Source organism: Exserohilum turcica (genome assembly GCF_000359705.1).
Source record: "Exserohilum turcica Et28A unplaced genomic scaffold SETTUscaffold_19, whole genome shotgun sequence".
In the NCBI taxonomy this organism is placed as follows: domain Eukaryota; kingdom Fungi; phylum Ascomycota; class Dothideomycetes; order Pleosporales; family Pleosporaceae; genus Exserohilum; species Exserohilum turcicum.
In genome coordinates, this window is record NW_007360014.1 from 669073 (window position 1) to 686445 (window position 17373).

Here is a 17373-nt window from a genome sequence, read left to right on the forward strand (position 1 = left end):
AAGATGGTTGGGGTGCTGGCGGATGAACCGGTCAACCTAGCTTTCTAAAACCAGCTTTCCAGCCAAATCTGAAGCAAAGCGTTGTATCATTTCCTTCGTAGGTGGCAAACGTCGTTCGGTAAGCGTATCGATGTATCGTACAAGCTCCTTCTCGTGTTGTGGATGGAGGGAGAGGTTGCGCACGCCATAGGCCTCAGTTTCGCCGCGGTGTCGTCTCATCAACGTCATTCGTGCTACACCATGCTTTTTCGCGATTGCTTGATACGAGAATTTATCTTCTAGTTCTCGCGATTCGATTTTTGCAATCGCTTCTTGAATCGGGTCCATATTGGTTGAGTTTTGACGCGTTGAAGTTTTGTTGTTGTGGTGGTGGGGGTGCTCAACTGGCGATGGTGCTCATCTGGTGCACGGGCACTGTAGTTAGTTATAGCAATAACGTGGTTCACAAGCGAGTCGATCACCCAAGCAAGTCGATCACGCTCCACCGGCGCGTTGACGTTGACACGTTATCACAGTCTTTTATCACAGTTAATAAACTATTACAATATACTAAATTAATTATTAGAATCGCTACTATCACTTGCACTATCTATCTTAACCGCGCAGGTACGAGCGTTGTGTCTAGTCTGCTTGCAACGCCCGCACCACCTCTCTCCTCGCACCCTCTTCGACGCACTCTCACCATCACCACGACTGCTACCCGCCTGTTTAGCTAATACTTCTTGTACTTCGCCTACAGTAAGAGTCTCTTCTGTCTGTACGTATCGCCGCTTACGGCTCTTACGCTTATTTAATTCGTCTAGAGCTGCTCAAAGAGTACTCATTTCCTCTATTATAAGCGTCATTTTATGTGCCATTTGCTAAGCCCCCTTACTTAACTGCGCAATCTGCTTAGTAAGTGAATTGGCAGAAGACCTACGGCGCTTTCTCACGCTCTCTTAAATAAGACTAATTTAAGCCTCGACTTCGCGCGCGTTGCGTGGTGTCTGCGCCTCCTAGGCGGCTGCCTGTTGTGGCGATTGATGTGGTGTCCGCACCACCACATCAAGCTTTGATAGCACAGCCTGTGGGTCGTGTGGGACTAGACCAGCGCCTCTAAAGCTAGCTTGGATATTCTCCTTTGTAATAGACTGCTCAAAAGCAGTCTTAAAGGCTAGTAGGAAGGTCTCTTTACTGATATAGCTAGTGCGGTTGCGTGCCAAGCCTAAGATCAAGTCGCCATACTTGCGCTTTAACGGCGAGAAGCAGGCGACATTAAGAGGCTGCAATAGGTGAGACGAGTGCGCAGGCATATAGAGAAGAATAATATTCTTCTCCTTGCAAAGATCTTAAAAATCGACAGAGTAGTGGCTCTTATGGCCGTTAATAATGAGTAGTCGATACCCACCCATAGTCTGCCTCTTTGTATAGGTATTAAAGTGCTCTAACCACGCAAGAGTAAGCTAATTATTCGTCTAGCTATTTAGACTAACTTTAAGGAACTAGTTAGTAGGCAGGTCTTTAAACTAGATGTTAATAAGCACCTTGCCTATAAAGACAATAAAGGGGGGTAGCCGGCGACCCAACGCGCCCACGCCTTGAATCACAGTAACCCACTCACGGTTGCCTGGCTGTATCCGCTTCTTTTTGCTATAACCTTTTAATGCTGTGATAACTAACTATGATAAAATCTTGCCTATTATAAAGCTAGTCTTGTTAAAGTGATAGATATCGTCGTCTATAATACCCCACTTCTGCTTTGTCGCCTGGACTAAGTCGAACCAGCGCTGGATAGCCGCTGGGTCCTCGCAGATAGCTCGCTGGTAATCGTAAGGACGGCTCTAGCGCGTGTGGAGCTTAGGGGTCCTTTTAACAAAGTTGTTAATCTAGTTCTTGCTAACAGGGTTGCTCCCACGCTTATGCAATAGTTTATTAGCTATTGCTTAAACGTTAGGCTTTGTAGGCGCAAATCCTCGCGTAGACTCTTTAAGAATACGCCTAACTACAGCCTCCTCTTCTAGCTTATTTAGGCGCTTTAAATTCGGCTCGCAGTCGCGTTAGGGGCGCTTTCTAGTACGCTGGTTAGATAGAGTACTTTGAGGCACGTTATAGATAGAGGCAGCACGTCTTTAGCTTAGAACACGTTGCGATTAGGAGTTAAAGAGAGCAAGTTGAAGATCTAATTTAGTATAGAAAATCTAAGTAGTGCGTTGTTGAGTTATTACGCGTTGTAGTGTCAACGTCGACGCGCTGGTGGAGCGTGATCGACTCGCTTGGGTGATCGACTCGCTTGTGAACCACGTTATACTTATTATTTCTATAATTTTGCGTGTAGATTTACTACTAAAAGGTAACTTTAATATGATAATAAAAAAGTAAGTTAATATATCTATGTTTAGAGCTATAGTAGATTTAAAAATACATAAAAAGATAAGTATATAAGCTATCGCTAGCTTTAGAAAATTAGTGTGGGCGCTAAGAATAGTCAGGCTGATAGGCTGGCGGCTTAGCGTGGCGCTAGCAAGAACTTTTGACAGTCACCTCCGTAGTACGTCGGCCTCTCATGTTGCGACTAAAGGGCAAGCAAATGGCTGTCCGAGGATGCGTTTCCTAGAAGAAGCTGATGTAACGCTTTTCGCAAGCCCGTGAGGTGAGCCCATGCCACCATGGGCCCTTTGATGACGACGGGTTCCTGAGCAACACGACATGTCATGTGTTCTCCGGGGAGAAGCGTCCGGGCGAGTTACAACTATGCCGGTCTCAGCATAATCGTCAGGAAAGTGAGGAATATAGTAAGATGACTATTGATGAATTGATGAGGCGGCGCAAACACGTGCCAAGAAAGGGGGAGGGAGAAAAGCAAGGGCAGAGGGATACCAACCGTGCACCACGACGTAAGCCAAAGGCCATTATCAGCTCACTCATCCGACCATAGCCTTTAAGGTTTGACTCTGTGCCCATATAGGCAGGATCCCTGACACGACGGGCGTTGTAAAAAGTGGGATGAAGAATTTTCGAGCCCAAGGGGGTTTGCGCTAGAGTAGAGGCGGGAGCAATGAGAAGTGACATTATGCCTATCATTATGAGCTATACCGGATTCGGCAATGCTCGGTGGTATGATGGAGATGACAGTTGACGCACAGTGACCCTGTACATCTCCACAACGTCCAAAGTGGAGAACAGTAAAGGTGAAGGGTCTGTGTAAGGCTGGCCAGGGTCCAGCAGTAATTTTTGCTTGCCACTCTTTGCAATGTTCTTGTCGTGGCCATTGACGTGTGGTAGCCCATGCAGATTACCACATTAGTAGGAAGAGGACCAAATGCTACGCAAGTAGATGCCGCCTATCGGGACTGCGTACATGACCGAAAGATGCTATTCGCTGCGTTACAAGGAAAAAACGAGGCGGCATTGTTGGCGAGGAATATATTGTCTTTGGTCCGACCTCGAGGTTGGTCGTAGCCGAGGAAGCCGTAGTGACGGGACACTGACTAGGTTGGCTCGCCTGCTTATCGGATGACTCGTCTGTTCATCTTCTAGAATGGGTAATGTTATGCCGATGGGTTGACAAATTTTGTTGCGTACGCTGACGGTTGTAGATGTTAGTACTTTGGACTTTGTAACGCGACAAGACGTCTCCTGCGCGTAGGCGTAACTATCACCACCATGACGACCCAAGGCTGTAGATGTGTCCGCAGGCGGGACTGTGCGCAGCGTAGTTGTGACTGTGTATTGAAGATACTAGAGGAGCTGGACACACTTCTTACACCTAACGACCGTTAGCACTTAAGCGGCCTTGGCCAGGTAGGTGCTGGCGGCTAGCTCTGAACGCCAAGAGCTGGTGCTGCCGACAGCCGTCAGATGGCGTGCAAAACAAAATCCCTGTAGTGATGGGTCTGGAACCTGCAAGATGACTTGCAGTTGTAGGTATAACATTCGACGACACATCGGGATCTTCGGCATGTTGGCGAAGTGAGTGCTTGATTGAATCATGGGGTGCCGATACGTAATGATAGTAGTCGACCGGCCATTTTCGGACATGGGAGCGCGTGTGCTAGGCGCATCCGGTCTGCCTCCGACCTATACTCTATGCGCTTTCCTTGAGCTTGTCCTCGATATCTTCCAGGTCTTCGGCGCTATCAATCTCAATGATGCGGCCAACTTCACTTGTGTTCCGCATGAGCTCCTTTGCGCCCGCATACAGCATCTTGACCTCGCTGTTGCAAGTGATGGGCAGATAGTATAGCATGACGTAGGGCACCGATAGTCGTCCCGAGTCCTGTGCGTCTCAGCGTCTCCTCCAAAGGTTGTTTGGCATGCTGGTGAGCGAGCGTACGAGCGTCAACGGGTAGCTTAGAAGCACAAACCGCGGGGCATGGTCGGGGAGCTCGTCGGCGAGACTCTGGACATCCGAGTAGACTTGGTCGTCTACCGGTCGGACTTCGAGCGTCTTCTTATCGATCTCGTCTGGCGCGCATCGGCATCAGCGCCCACTGTATGGTATAGAGCCCGTTTGGCGGCCTCGGCTGAGCGTACAGATGACAGCTTGTGCGTCTTTGGCTCGACTTGTGCCGAGGCGGAATTTTCGCAACTTGGTCTTGGTCTCGTCAGAGAAGGTGTAAAGGCGTGCCTCGGAGGACTGCCCAGACGAGTTAGCGGGGGCTTGATTTTTGTGGCTGGAACGCGTGAGCAGTAGCTGCGGTACTTGCCATGATGTCGCACGATACTGGGACGAACTGTGTACTTGGGTTGGGTCGTGTTGGTGGGTTATGTGAGACTGTGTGAGCCTCATGGATGGTCCATGTTGGTGGGGTAATAGGGCGGGGAGATGAAATCGGAGAGCGGCGCTAAGTCGCGTAGCTCCTCCATGTGGCCGTCATTGTCCAGTCCCGTCAGGGTGCATGCATCTTTTTACCTTTCCACAAAGTTCCCCTCGTCACCTCGGCGTCCAGACTTTGTTCCCGTCGCGAGCGATTCACTGATTCATGTTTGGACGTCTCAGCCAGGTTGCTAGACACTTGTCTCGTCCGTTACCCAACCTTGCGCATAGGCCCGCGGCGGCTTCATCCGGGTCATCGATAGCGTCATCAGCCATGGCGTCGACACAGCAAACGAGTCTGATTCACACGGCGGCTTGCTTGATTATAGGGGACGAGGTGCTGGGAGGAAAGGTTTGTTGTAGATGGACACGGGGTTTTGTGCTGGATAGCAGCTGACAGGGCATTAGACGGTCGACACGAACTCGGTATGGCGGCGTCGAGGCAGTTATGCTGTGTGCTACGTGTACGTGGGCTAACGTTTTTGCTGGGTAGGCATACTTTGCCAAGTTTTGCTTCTCACTGGGCATCAACCTGCGCAGGATAGAGGTGATTGCGGATGACGAGGGGGAGATTGTCGAGGCAGTGCGACGCATGTCGACAAACTACGACATGGTTGTGACGAGTGGCGGGATTGGGCCTACGTGAGTCTTTGGCGGTCTGGGTCGAGGATACAGCGACTGACTGGAATGGGCGTGGGCGCAGTCACGACGACATTACGTACCAGTCGATAGCAAAGGCGTTTGGGCTGCCGTTGAAGCTGCACGAGGCAGCGTATGAGCGGATGAAGCGCCTGTCGAAGCCGCACAAGTCGCAGCCCGACTTTGACTGGAGCGTCGACTCGGCGGCGCTTCGAGCCAAGAAGCGCATGGTGGAGCTGCCTATTGACGAGTCGATTGCGGACGAGTCGCAGGTGGTGTTTATCAGCGATTCGCTGTGGGTGCCGGTTAGCGTGGTGAATGGCAACGTGCACATCCTGCCCGGGGTGCCGCGGCTGTTTGAGGCGCTGCTAGACGGACTCAAGCCCCGCATCCTACCACGGTTGACTGATGCCGAGGGCAAGGGGGTGTTGCGCATTCTCATCTCGACGCCCATGGCCGAAAGCGCCGTTGCCGGCTATCTGACCGAGCTGGCGGCGAGGACGGAGCCCAAGGGCGTAAAGATTGGCAGCTATCCAAGATGGGGCAAGGACCGCAACACGGTGACGCTGGTTGGCCGCGATCGCGACTTTATGGAGAGCCTGGTGCCCGAGGTGGAAAAGGCAGTGCAGGGCAGGCGCGTAACGGTCGAGGGCGAGGATGACGGCGAGACGTCTGACAAGGATTCGTAGCCAAGGGCACGTGTTGTCGCATGGGAGGCACATGGCCAGCGTGGGTACATGGGTGTAGTACAAGTATAGGTACGTACGTATGTTTGTATGTATGTATGTATGTATGTATGTATGTATGTATGTATGTATGTATGTATGTATGTATATGGTAGATGGGACATGTCGAGGAGGTACATGGCCATTACAGTTTTATACATGTACATGGATAGGTATGAAAGCAGGCCAGGCGGGCGATGCAGGGACCTCTCTGGTGGATATATTCAAGTCTGAGTGCAGCACTGCTACTGGGCGTGAGAGGGAGGGGGGTGTCAGGGCGTGCTACTAGCAGATGGCTATTAGGCGGGCAGCCTTCTCGAAGACGTGTGGAAGGCCTGTCGGGAGCCACGGACACGGCTGGCGGACCCTGGCTGGGCGCGGGGTGTGTATGCTATGTGTGTGTGTGTGTGTGCGTGCGTGGGTAGGAGGAGGAGGAGGATGCTCAGGATGGACGGCAAGGAGCGAGATAAGATAGGAGACGGCTTGTCGTATCTGCTACGTACGTACGTACTGTGTACAGTACATGTCCATGTAGCTATCGGCATGAGATGGCGTGTGGATGCATGGCGTGGGAGTGCTCACGTGCCGGGCGTGGGCGACGTGAATGGGCGAGGGGGGTTCTGCTGCCACTGCACTGCTGACTGCCGAGCGGTTCCTGCACCCGCCAGCCCCAACCCCGCTCTCCTGTGGCGCGCTGCATGTGTGCGCACCCGCAGGTGGGCGTTGCGAGAGGAGAGGAGAGGACATGTCGAGGAGGAGAGGAGCCCAGGCTAGACCCGACCCGACCCGGCCAGACAAGAGAGGGGACGAGACGACGAGGGCAGAGGGCGTCGCATCAAAGGGGGGGGGGGGCTGGTGGGTGGCGGGCTGGCGGGCTAGCTGGCTGCCGTGCGCTCGAGGACAAAGGCGATGCTAGCGGGCCTGACACGTCGACGTCGACGTCGTTGTCGAGTGCGTGTGCGTGTGTGCGTGGTAGCGTAGGGCAGTCCATGTGTGGGTGTGGGTGTGTCTGTCTGTCTGTCTGTCGGTTGCGGCCGCCCTTCCTCTTTTCCCTATCTTGCCGAGCGCGCCCCAACCCCCCCCCCTGGCGCACAGTAGTGGTTCGCGGGTGGGCATCATGGACCCCGTGCAACATGGTTTCGGACGCTGGGATCGCATGGAAGCTTCGGAGGCAGCCCGTCGATGCGGTGCTGCATCGCGACAAGACGCCGCTTTGGGCCTCCCTGGCCAGTGCCTTGCTTTTGGCCTGAGATGGCCGCCGTGGTGCATACGGCACATGGGGTGGCGTGCCGCGCAGCGCCGTGCTCCGTGGCAGCAGTAGAGCACACTAGCAGTAGTATCCAGGCATAGGTGTAGCAGTGGCAGCGGCAGCAGAAACAGCAGAGGCCGGGCCTATTCCTTGCAGGGCGCGCGGTGGGGATGATGGGTGGGCATGGGTATGGGCATGGTGGGCGGCGGCGGCGGTGGCAGTGGAAGGATGGGTGGGTAAGTGGGTGAGTAAGTGAGGGAGCGCGTGTGAGTGGGTGGGCGGCCACTCGGGCGGGCACTGGCACTGACGGGCACTGGCACTGGCATCCCCTCACCCTCGCTCCTGCCCTCACACTGGGCAAGAAAGGGCATAGGGCAGCGCTAACGGGCGCGCCAGTCAGAGCCCCCCCCCCCACTGTGCTTCCTGCGCCCGCGCCCGCGCCTGCACACACACACACTCACCCTCACCCACACACGCCTGCAAGCCTTTCCTCTCCTCAAAGTTCCTTTCTGCCCACCCCCCCCCCAGACGGAGCTAACGCCGTTTTCGCGACCCAAGGTGAAGGCTCGCTCGCTCGCTCGCTCGGTTCTGCTGCGCGCTGCTCTGCTCGGTTCTGCCCTTCTCTGCTCTGCTCTGTTTTGCTGCTGCTCTCCGCTCTGCTGCCCTGCCCTGCCCTACCCTGCCCTCCCTCCCTCCCTCCCTAAACCCTTCCGCCTTCGCTCCATCGCCCCCAACATCCCTCCCTCTCCTGGTCTCCTCTCCTCTTCTTCCCACACACACCCACCCCCTCCCCCCTTCGCTTACCACCGCGAAAACCCCGGACTCAATCGTCGACGATACCACGCCCTTCGCGCCCTCTGCTCCGCGCGTCGCATCGCCACACGCCTGCTCGCCTCGCCTCTTGCCCTCGGCTGCCCCCCCTCCCCGGACAGACAGAGAGAGCACCGTCGCTCCTTGCTCCCGCCTCTCCAACCCCCCCCCCGTTGCCCGTGACTGAGCTCGGCCTCGCACCTGCTGCTGCTGCTGCTACTACTACCACTACTGTACTCTATTTCAATATACCCATACCCTTTCCCCGACGCTGCGCTCCTCGTCCGGCTGTCCTCTTTATCCCTCACAATGGCCTCGAAGGTGCGTCGCCCTCGCCGTCCGTGCCACGCGCCCAACCCGCTAACTCGCCTCAGTTTCTCCGAGAATACAAGCTGGTCGTAGTCGGTGGCGGTGGTGTCGGAAAGTCGTGTTTGACCATCCAGCTGATCCAGAGCCACTTTGTCGACGAGTATGACCCGACGATTGAAGGTGAGTCGCCCTCGCCGCCCCCTGCCGCCCACGCCACGCCAACTGACAGCGCCTAGACTCGTACCGCAAGCAGTGTGTCATCGACGACGAGGTTGCGCTGCTCGATGTGCTCGACACGGCCGGACAGGAGGAGTACTCGGCCATGCGCGAGCAGTACATGCGCACAGGAGAGGGCTTCCTGCTCGTCTACTCGATAACGGACCGCCAGAGCTTCGAGGAAATCATGACATTCCAACAGCAAATCCTCAGAGTCAAGGACAAGGACTATTTCCCCATGATCGTCGTGGGCAACAAGTGCGATCTCGACGGCGAGAGGCAAGTCTCAACACAAGGTACGCGTCTGCCCTCTCTCTCCCCTCCCTCCCCTTTGGCATGCCGCCCCTGCTAACCCGGCCTGCTTGTGCAGAGGGCCAAACCCTGGCGCGGAACTTTGGCTGCAAGTTCATCGAGACATCGGCCAAATCACGCATCAACGTGGATAACGCCTTCTACGACATTGTACGAGAAATCCGCAGATACAACAAGGAAATGTCATCATACACGGGCCCTGGCTCAAACGGCAACGGCCCTCAGAAGACGACGTTTGACACGGACGACCAGGCGGAGAAGAAGGGCTGCTGCTGCGCCGTCATGTAAGGAGACGGAGCCTTGTTGTCCTTGTTTGTTCGGGTACGCTGTGGAGAGATACCTACACCGCTTGGTTCGGTCACGCCCCGCCCTGGCCATTTGGCGGTGCTGCTGGGTCCAGCAGAAGAAAATACGCGATACCACTATTACGTACTGTCCGTCGGCCGCCGCCCCGACGGGCCCTGCCGTTCGATTGCTTCTTCCCTTGGACACTGTTACTTTTGGGTTCGCATCACCGAGTTTTACGGATTCACGTCTGCTCGACGCGCCTCTGAATACCTTTTTTTTCTCTCTTCTACTATTGGTATCGACATCTTCTTCTTCTTCTTCTTCTTTTTTCGTCCTCGTCCTCCTCCCCTCTTTGCTATCTGGCGACGCTCTTGGCATCCGCATTTCATCCATCTAGACCGATTGTGTTATGGCATTTTTGATATCGGCAACTTGTATTTCCTATTTGGGGGGGCAGGCCATGTGAGGTACGATGCGGCATGTTGCTGGGAGTCAAAAGAGTTGTGCTATTCGCTTTTGACAGATTTTAGAGTCGTTTAACTTTAACACCTACCTTCTATGAACATAATTCATCTCTACTCGCAACGCACGCGCAATGGCTAGATGGCTGGATGGCTGGCCCGCTCGACGATGGTGCTTTTCGAGGCGGACTGGCGACGCGGCATGTCGCGATAGCCAAAGATGAGTGCATCGAGCACCGTCATCACGTGGTGGTGCGAGTCGCGAGCCACGGCCGTGTCGCATGATTGGACCAGGGCGCTCAATGCTATAGCGCTACCCGATGCACGGCCGTTTCACGACCTACATGCAAGCAGAAGGAGGGGAAGCCGATCAGGAGAAGGGCAGTGGCAGCTGAGCCATGGCGGGCCACCTTGACGTCTTGACAGCCTCTCCACTTGTGCTTGCATTCGCCCGACAAAGCCCCGGCACGAGAACCTTTTTTGTCCGCTGCCCGCGCGACACGAGGTTGCAGATCCCGTTTGAAACATTGCGCCTGGCGGGTGCAGGTGCGAAGCTTACATGTAGGCTGGCTTGCCGGCGCGAGCCCGACGCGCCGTTCTTGCCGCACCTGCAACACGTGCCCTTGTTGCCGCCGCCATGTGCATGCAGACGACATGTCACCACCACTACCATCATCGTCATCTTCACCTTCACCACCACACAGCCCTCTGCCGCGCAGTGGCATTTTCCTTTTCGTCCTGCTTCTTCCTCGACCCAGCGAGATTGCAATCAGCGCGCCGCCCCGCTACCACCAGCCATGTGCACGTCTGCCAATTCCTGCACATTAGGCTATTTCAGGTACCCGGGGCAGCCATGCACACGCTGCTTGCAGCTTGCTTCTGCTTCGGCACCAAGGGAATGCGTTCGTTCGGTCGCCACACACACACACACACCGTCTGCACATGGGCCTGTCTCGTCACCCGCTGCCCTACCCACACAAGCCTCCGACGCCGCTGTATGCACGTCTAGTGGGCCCTATATGCGGCCGCTCCCTCGTCCCCTGCGTTAGGCTTATCTCCGTACAAAGAAAAATGCCCCAGCCCGCATGATGCAAGTACAAGCCCGTAGCTGGGCGGCCCGTTTTGGAACCAATGGCCCGACATGGAACATCAGTTCCTTTTGGCAGCAGTAGCCACTGGGGACAATGTCTCGATACACACACTCGGCCTTGTTCACGATGCTCTCTCCCACTCGAACAGGCATATGCGGTAGGGGAATGACAAGATGGGCCTACCACCGAACATGACTACAATGAACATGACGTATCAAGTACACAAATCATGAATCGACCTCCCATACCACGACACAGCCAACGTCCCCTCGCCATACACCTACTACCTACACCAGTTTGCCACTGTACTCGGCAAGGCACGTGTGTTAAAATCGCTGCCAGTCAGTAGGCTGTATGGCTGTCACTGCCGGAAATAATATCCCACGGCGACGTAATGGAGCGTCTTCAAGTCGCCATTTGTGGATGCTGTTGCTGCAGTAAGACGCCATAGTGGGCTTGCTGGCTTGCATGTCGTAAGCATTTAGTTGCGGCCCGTACCCCATGCGCATACTCTGACGACGGCACCTCCCGCAAGCCCTGGCTAACCATGAACAATGTTCATGACTGACGCAACTGACACTTCTGCAGGGCGTCTCAAGTTTGGTGCCCAAGTCCCATGCTGCCGGTGCTGCATCAAAGCCCGGGACTCCAGTTCACGGCCCGGGCTGGCGGCCATGGTAGTGCCAGTGCCAGGGTGAGCAACCAGCCCATCCACCTAGCCCCCAAGAAGCTTTCGCGACAAGATGACGTGCATTTGACGCATGCACTCGAATCAAAAAATAAAATAAAAGAGGCTAACACCACTACCACTACCACTGCCACTGCCACTGCCACTGCCAACACGCCCGGCGTGTGGCTCGCCTGTGCCTGCGTCTATAGCTCGGATCGGCGCCTCGCCCGGCCAATCTGATGACGGCGTCGCCTCTTGATGCCAGGTAACTTGTGCTGCAATATTTGCCGTGTCATGACGAGACGCATACTGGCACGGCCCATGTAGCAGTTGACGGCGAGTACGATTCAAGACCTCGTCTCGCTTGCATCTCTCTCATTCCACCCAATGCTCTCTCTCTCGTCAACCACACCAACCATGCATAAATTTCTTTCCCTGCCCTACCTCATTTTCCCATGTCCAGCACACTACCCCACGCACAATAGGATAATTGAGTTTACCCTAGTTTCCCTCCATTTATGCAAAAAGGGTCCCACCACAAACTATCTCATGTAATTAGCTCTGATCGTTGCATTGCCTCACTCTGATTGGAAGGTAAGAAAGAGAAGGAAAAAAAAGAAGAAGCTTGAATTATGTGGCATGGCCCTGTCCCTAACCACGACCTTCCTCGGACTCGCGTGATCGTCTCCATCTCAGATCGTGCCATTAGACGGCAAACGCCATTATTGTCCATGTCCAGCTTTCTACAACTGCCGCTCTGGGAAGGTACTCCTAGACTGCCCAATGTATGTTGTGAACAAAGTAGGTGTAGGAGGAGGCGAGGCAGTATTGGCCCAAGGGTGACAAGGAGACTCGGTGTGTTTGGTGCATTCCTGTTGCTAGCACTAGTATACCCACGTTACTGTGTCTGTACATTTAGCTGGTTTGTTTGGCCAAAGCGTTTGTGCATGGGCAAACGCACTTCTGTCTTTGATTTGCCTTTCCCCTTTCCCCCAAAGACTGACTCGTTGCTTTGCTCTCATGAATCCCATTACATGACTCACTCGTTTCTTTGTTTATTTCTTTTTTTTAGCCACTGTCGATCAGATTTACTACCACTAGGTGTAGGTGTACGCTACATACTTGGAAACAACGGTTCCATTTTGCTCGGGCTCGCAGCGCTAGCCCTTGGCGCCACAAACCTTCTCAGCCACATCACTTCTATGGGTTTGAGGCTGTGTAGAACATCTTTGCCAGAATCGGTTAGGTAAGTGCTATGAGGCATTTTGTTTTCCAGAGTGATGGACTGGTTCAACCGAGTAATGTGCTGGTACGTGGAAACAGAATTTCATGTTTGCCTTCAGGCGGGTGACATTGGGGAGAATGTGAGAAGAAAAAGAAAACATGATACATGGAAATTGTCCCAAGTGATCAGCTTAAGGCGAATGGATTACACTGACATGCTACATATACATGGACCAACAGTTGCCTCTGACCAGCCGTTGGAACCAGAGCTGACCCTCTCCATTTTCTTCCACTGCCCCCCTTGCTTAGATGACATCCAATGCATTTATGACGCTTCCAATGCCACGTTTGCGTCAAAATGAGATCACCCGAGTGCTTTTTACTGGTCTTGGTGAATTCGCAATGTGCATTTGTGTCACGCTGTCTTGGTTTTCGGTAACGAAACGTGGTATCGTCTGCTGATACGTCCTTGTTCTTGCCAGCCAGTCTTCAACCTAACAATCTGCCTCGACTGGTTGAATTTCTTTCCATCGCTCTTGGCTACTACACTGGAAATCTCTCTTCATCAGTTGATGAGCAACAAGCCAGTCTGTGTGCACTCAGTTCCTGTTCTCGATCCAGTCCTTTGCACGCTCAATGCATTTCTCCACCATCCCAACGGCCATGCCATCCGCCCACCCAAACTTCCAGAGCCTCGCCACAAACATCTTGTTGACCTCGGTATCGGGTCTTGGGTAAAAGCGGAAATCCGGTACGTCCAAGCTATTAGCACGTCGCCAAGGGCGCAGGTTACACAACCTACTAATAATTTATTATTTAACCTACTAATAAGCCTACTAAGCTTAAAAGCTATATCAGCACTATAATATTTAAACTATATAAAGTTAGTATTATAATATAATCACTTAGTACTAGTTATATTAATAGTTAAGCAACTAATTATGTATAATTTAGTATAACAGCTTGGTATTTTATTTTTAAGAATTTAATAGCTTTTAAAATACTTATATTACTACTATATAATAGATATTGTGAAGGTGTGGTGTGGAACTGCGATGTCTTCTTAGTGGAGGGAATAGAACTATAGGCTCTTCCCCGTTTTATAGGCTATAGGGGAGGGGAGAGAGTAAAATATAAGTAGTTAGTTCTTTAAGTAAGAGATTTTTCTAAGAGATATTATTAATTAATTTTTCCTATAGACTTAACTACTAATTTATATTCTTTCTTAACAGTAAGTAGTACTTAGTTAGTAGTTATAAAAGTTATAGTAACCTTATACCTTAGCACAAACCTCCTAAACTTAAGAGCTTAGCCCTATTAAGCTTACCTCTACTATATATTAAATACTCTTCTCTAAAGTACTCTTTAGTTTCTTTTTAGTTATAATTTATTTACTACCTTTATCTATCCTATTCTTTACATCTAGCTATCTTGTCTTTCCTATAGCTTCTATATAGATACTAGGTTTTCTACTTCTAACCTAGCATCTATGCCTTACTTTTATACTTCTTCCCTTAGTTAACTACTACGCCTTAGTTGTACACTTAGACTAGTAACTTAGCGTAATAGAAAAGGAGAGTAAAGTAATTATAGTAGTAATAATAAACTAAAACTAATACTAAAGCTATAATAGCGCTAAGCTAGTATACTAAGAAGTAAATTATAAGTTAAGAAGAATGACTTCCTAGACTAAGACATTACGAAGCTTATAGCCCATATAGCTAAGTTCTTATTAAGTTCTAGTATAAGTTCTATTCATAAATAGTTAACTATATTAGCTTTAGAGAAGTTTTTATTGTATTCAATCTAGTCTTTCATCTTATCTAGATATACTTTATTATCTGTGAAGAACGATTAATCTAGTATACCTTTTATAAGGTTAGCATAAAAAGCATTTTATTCTAGCTTTATAATTAATAGTAGTAGGCGTTTTAGCTATTTAATTATAGCATCTTTAGTATTTGAAATAAAGTCTTAAATTACGTTTACTATTTTGTTTATAATCTCCTTTTAGAACTCTCTTTATACTAATAGATTATTCTAATAAGCTTATTTAACTAAGGCCTTTTAGATATAAGAATTAAAGTTAAACTCAATATTAGCTAGAAAAGCCTAATTAATTCTACTATACTTGTTTAGGTAGCTAAATAGAGAGCTTAGAGGTGCTATAAGCGTCTAATAAGCCTTAAGGATATCTTTATAGGTTCTTATAGCTAGTACCTCCATTACACTATTACGTATAGTAATATACTAAAGTAGAATTTTATAATAGTTCTTAGTAGCTAGCCTTATAAAGCTATATAGAAGTAGAAGGTTAGTAATATAGGCTTCTTCTTTCTTATAAGGTATACGTCTCTATTATACTTTAAGAAACGATTTCTTAAGCTCTTTAGGCTATTTAACTATATTCTTTTCACTTTATATTTCTATACTAGCTTTCTTTGTATTTTTATTCTTTTTTTACTTTATATACTTTTAAATATACCTATAAAAGCTTTTTATTACTAAAGTATAGTTCTTATTATTATTACTATCGATCAAAACACTATTTCAAATTATATCTACTTCTAAATTCTTTTATATAGCCTAAGTTAGGTTTAAGTTAATATAAGTGAATGCTATTTTATTACTAAGCTTTGCAAGCTTAGTATAGTATAGGTATAACGTATTCCATCACCGAGCGGGCCACATCACCGAGTGTGCCACTTTTTCTTGGCATCACGAACTTCACGTACGAAAGATAATGCCCCAACAACAGAACGCGATATTAACTTAGCAAGAAGGTAGGCTTACTCTAGCTGTTCAGGCCTATCGTACAGGCCAGTTTAAGAGCATTCGACGCGCTGCAGCAGCCTACAACGTCCATTATCAGCAGATCTCTTGGCGGCTTCAAGGAATCACCTTTCAACTTACAACACAGCCAAATTGCCAGAAGCTAACTAAGTCTAAAAAGCAAACTATCGTACGATATATTCTTAACCTAGACTCGCGAGGATTTGCCCCCCATCTTTGTGAAGTAGCAGATATGGCGAAGAAACTACTACGCGAACGAGATGGCGAGCCTTTAGGCAAATGCTAGGCAGAGCGGTTTGTTACTCGTACAGACAAGCTTAGAACAGCCTTTAGTCGAGCAAAGGATCGTCAGAGAACTCAACAAGAGGATCTAGAGATTATTAACGCGTAGTTCAAGCTCGTACGAGAGACGGTTGAGAAGTATGGAGTTCATTCAGACAACATCCATAACTTTGATGAAACTGGCTTTCAGATGGGCGTAATTGGCTCAATGAAGGTAGTCACAGGCGCAGAGCGTCGTACGAGGCCTACTCTCACGCAGCCAGGCAATCGCGAGTGGGTTACAGTCATCCAGAGCATCTGCGCTGCGGGATACGCTACCCCGCCATTCATTATCTACAAGGGACGCGTCCACATCTCTGCATGGTACGAAGAAGCGGATATACCATACGACTGGAAGCTTTCAGTATCAGAGAACGGCTGGACGAACAATAAGCTTGGTCTCGCGTGGTTAAAGCACTTTGACGAGCATACAAAGACGCGTCAGGTAGGGTTATACAGGCTACTCATCCTTGACGGCCATAAGAGCCACCTTAACCAAGAATTTAAGGATCACTGCCTCGTACGAAAGATCTTTACCCTCTGTATGCCTGCTCATTCATCGCACATACTTCAGCCACTTGACGTTGTCTGCTTTTCGCCTCTTAAGCAGAAGTACTCTCAACGCGTACGAGACTTGGCACGCCACTATGTCTAGCATATTGATAAGGAGCGCTTCCTTCCAGCCTTTCAAGACGCGTTTTTTGACGTGTTTACGTCCAATAACTGCAAGAAGGCCTTTAAGGCAGCAGGGCTAGTCCCTATCGACGCGCAGAGAGTCATTAATCGCCTTAACGTACGCCTTCATACTCCACCACAAGAAGCTCAGCTAGAAATACCCTAGACGTTAAGAACACCAAGTAATTCGCATGAATTTGAGTCACAATTAAAGCTTGTAAGAGAGTCTTTCGTACGATCGCCAACTACTGCACAAGAAGGCTTTTTAAAGCTTATTAAAGGGGCTGAGGAGATGCTATATAAGAATGTGCTTATAAAGGCCCGCGTAAGAGAGCTTGAAGAGCAATTAGCAGCAGTAACAAAGCGCCGAGGGCGCAAAAGAAAGCGAATTCAGACAGGTGGGACACTAGACTTTGGTGCAGGGGCATCGCAGGTAGCTGAAAGTAGTTCTGCTAGTCGTACGACATCAAAGAAGGCACGTGGTGAGGGTAGTCAAGAAAGGGCCCTACTAGGTCAACGGCACTGTAGAACCTGTGGGAGGACAGGCCATAACTCTCGTACGTGCTAGAAAGATGTAGAAGAAGATTCTCTTTTAGATATAAGTAAGTTGTACGAAGCATCTATAGCTAGTGTAGAGTAATCTAAGTTTTCGTACATGAAGTTCGTGATGCCAAGAAAAAGTGGCACACTCGGTGATGTGGCCCGCTCGGTGATGGAATACGTTATAACTAAAGTATACTCTTAGCGTAGTACTACGTATAAGAGCTAGTACTTAATATTAGCGTAGATAATTTA

The 17373-nt window shown here is 50.3% G+C and overlaps 5 protein-coding genes across 5 annotated transcripts; 3 read left to right on the plus strand and 2 right to left on the minus strand.

The window, feature by feature from the left end:
* Positions 1 to 36: 36 nt before the first annotated feature.
* SETTUDRAFT_109301 (uncharacterized protein) lies at positions 37 to 327 on the minus strand (the record flags this gene model as incomplete). Its single annotated transcript, XM_008026670.1, has 1 exon — positions 37 to 327. One exon carries the CDS (start codon positions 325 to 327, stop codon positions 37 to 39), a length of 291 nt encoding a protein of 96 aa, XP_008024861.1.
* A 3376-nt stretch (positions 328 to 3703) lies between these two features.
* SETTUDRAFT_169072 (uncharacterized protein) lies at positions 3704 to 4735 on the minus strand. The gene is made up of 4 exons (XM_008026671.1): positions 4686 to 4735; positions 4513 to 4615; positions 4313 to 4443; positions 3704 to 4255 (listed from the first exon to the last, which is right to left on the minus strand). The coding sequence occupies exons 1-4, from the start codon at positions 4686 to 4688 to the stop codon at positions 4064 to 4066; spliced, it is 429 nt and encodes a 142-aa protein (XP_008024862.1). The 5' UTR covers positions 4689 to 4735; the 3' UTR covers positions 3704 to 4063.
* Positions 4736 to 4922: 187 nt separating this feature from the next.
* On the plus strand, positions 4923 to 6393 carry SETTUDRAFT_169073 (uncharacterized protein). The gene is made up of 4 exons (XM_008026672.1): positions 4923 to 5147; positions 5204 to 5221; positions 5289 to 5437; positions 5499 to 6393. Exons 1-4 carry the CDS (start codon positions 5070 to 5072, stop codon positions 6121 to 6123), a joined length of 870 nt encoding a protein of 289 aa, XP_008024863.1. The 5' UTR covers positions 4923 to 5069; the 3' UTR covers positions 6124 to 6393.
* Positions 6394 to 8527: 2134 nt separating this feature from the next.
* On the plus strand, positions 8528 to 9343 carry SETTUDRAFT_28307 (uncharacterized protein; the record flags this gene model as incomplete). Its single annotated transcript, XM_008026531.1, has 4 exons — positions 8528 to 8539; positions 8593 to 8707; positions 8764 to 9039; positions 9114 to 9343. 4 exons carry the CDS (start codon positions 8528 to 8530, stop codon positions 9341 to 9343), a joined length of 633 nt encoding a protein of 210 aa, XP_008024722.1.
* A 6729-nt stretch (positions 9344 to 16072) lies between these two features.
* Positions 16073 to 16558, plus strand: SETTUDRAFT_28308 (uncharacterized protein; the record flags this gene model as incomplete). Its single annotated transcript, XM_008026532.1, has 1 exon — positions 16073 to 16558. One exon carries the CDS (start codon positions 16073 to 16075, stop codon positions 16556 to 16558), a length of 486 nt encoding a protein of 161 aa, XP_008024723.1.
* Positions 16559 to 17373: the final 815 nt, after the last annotated feature.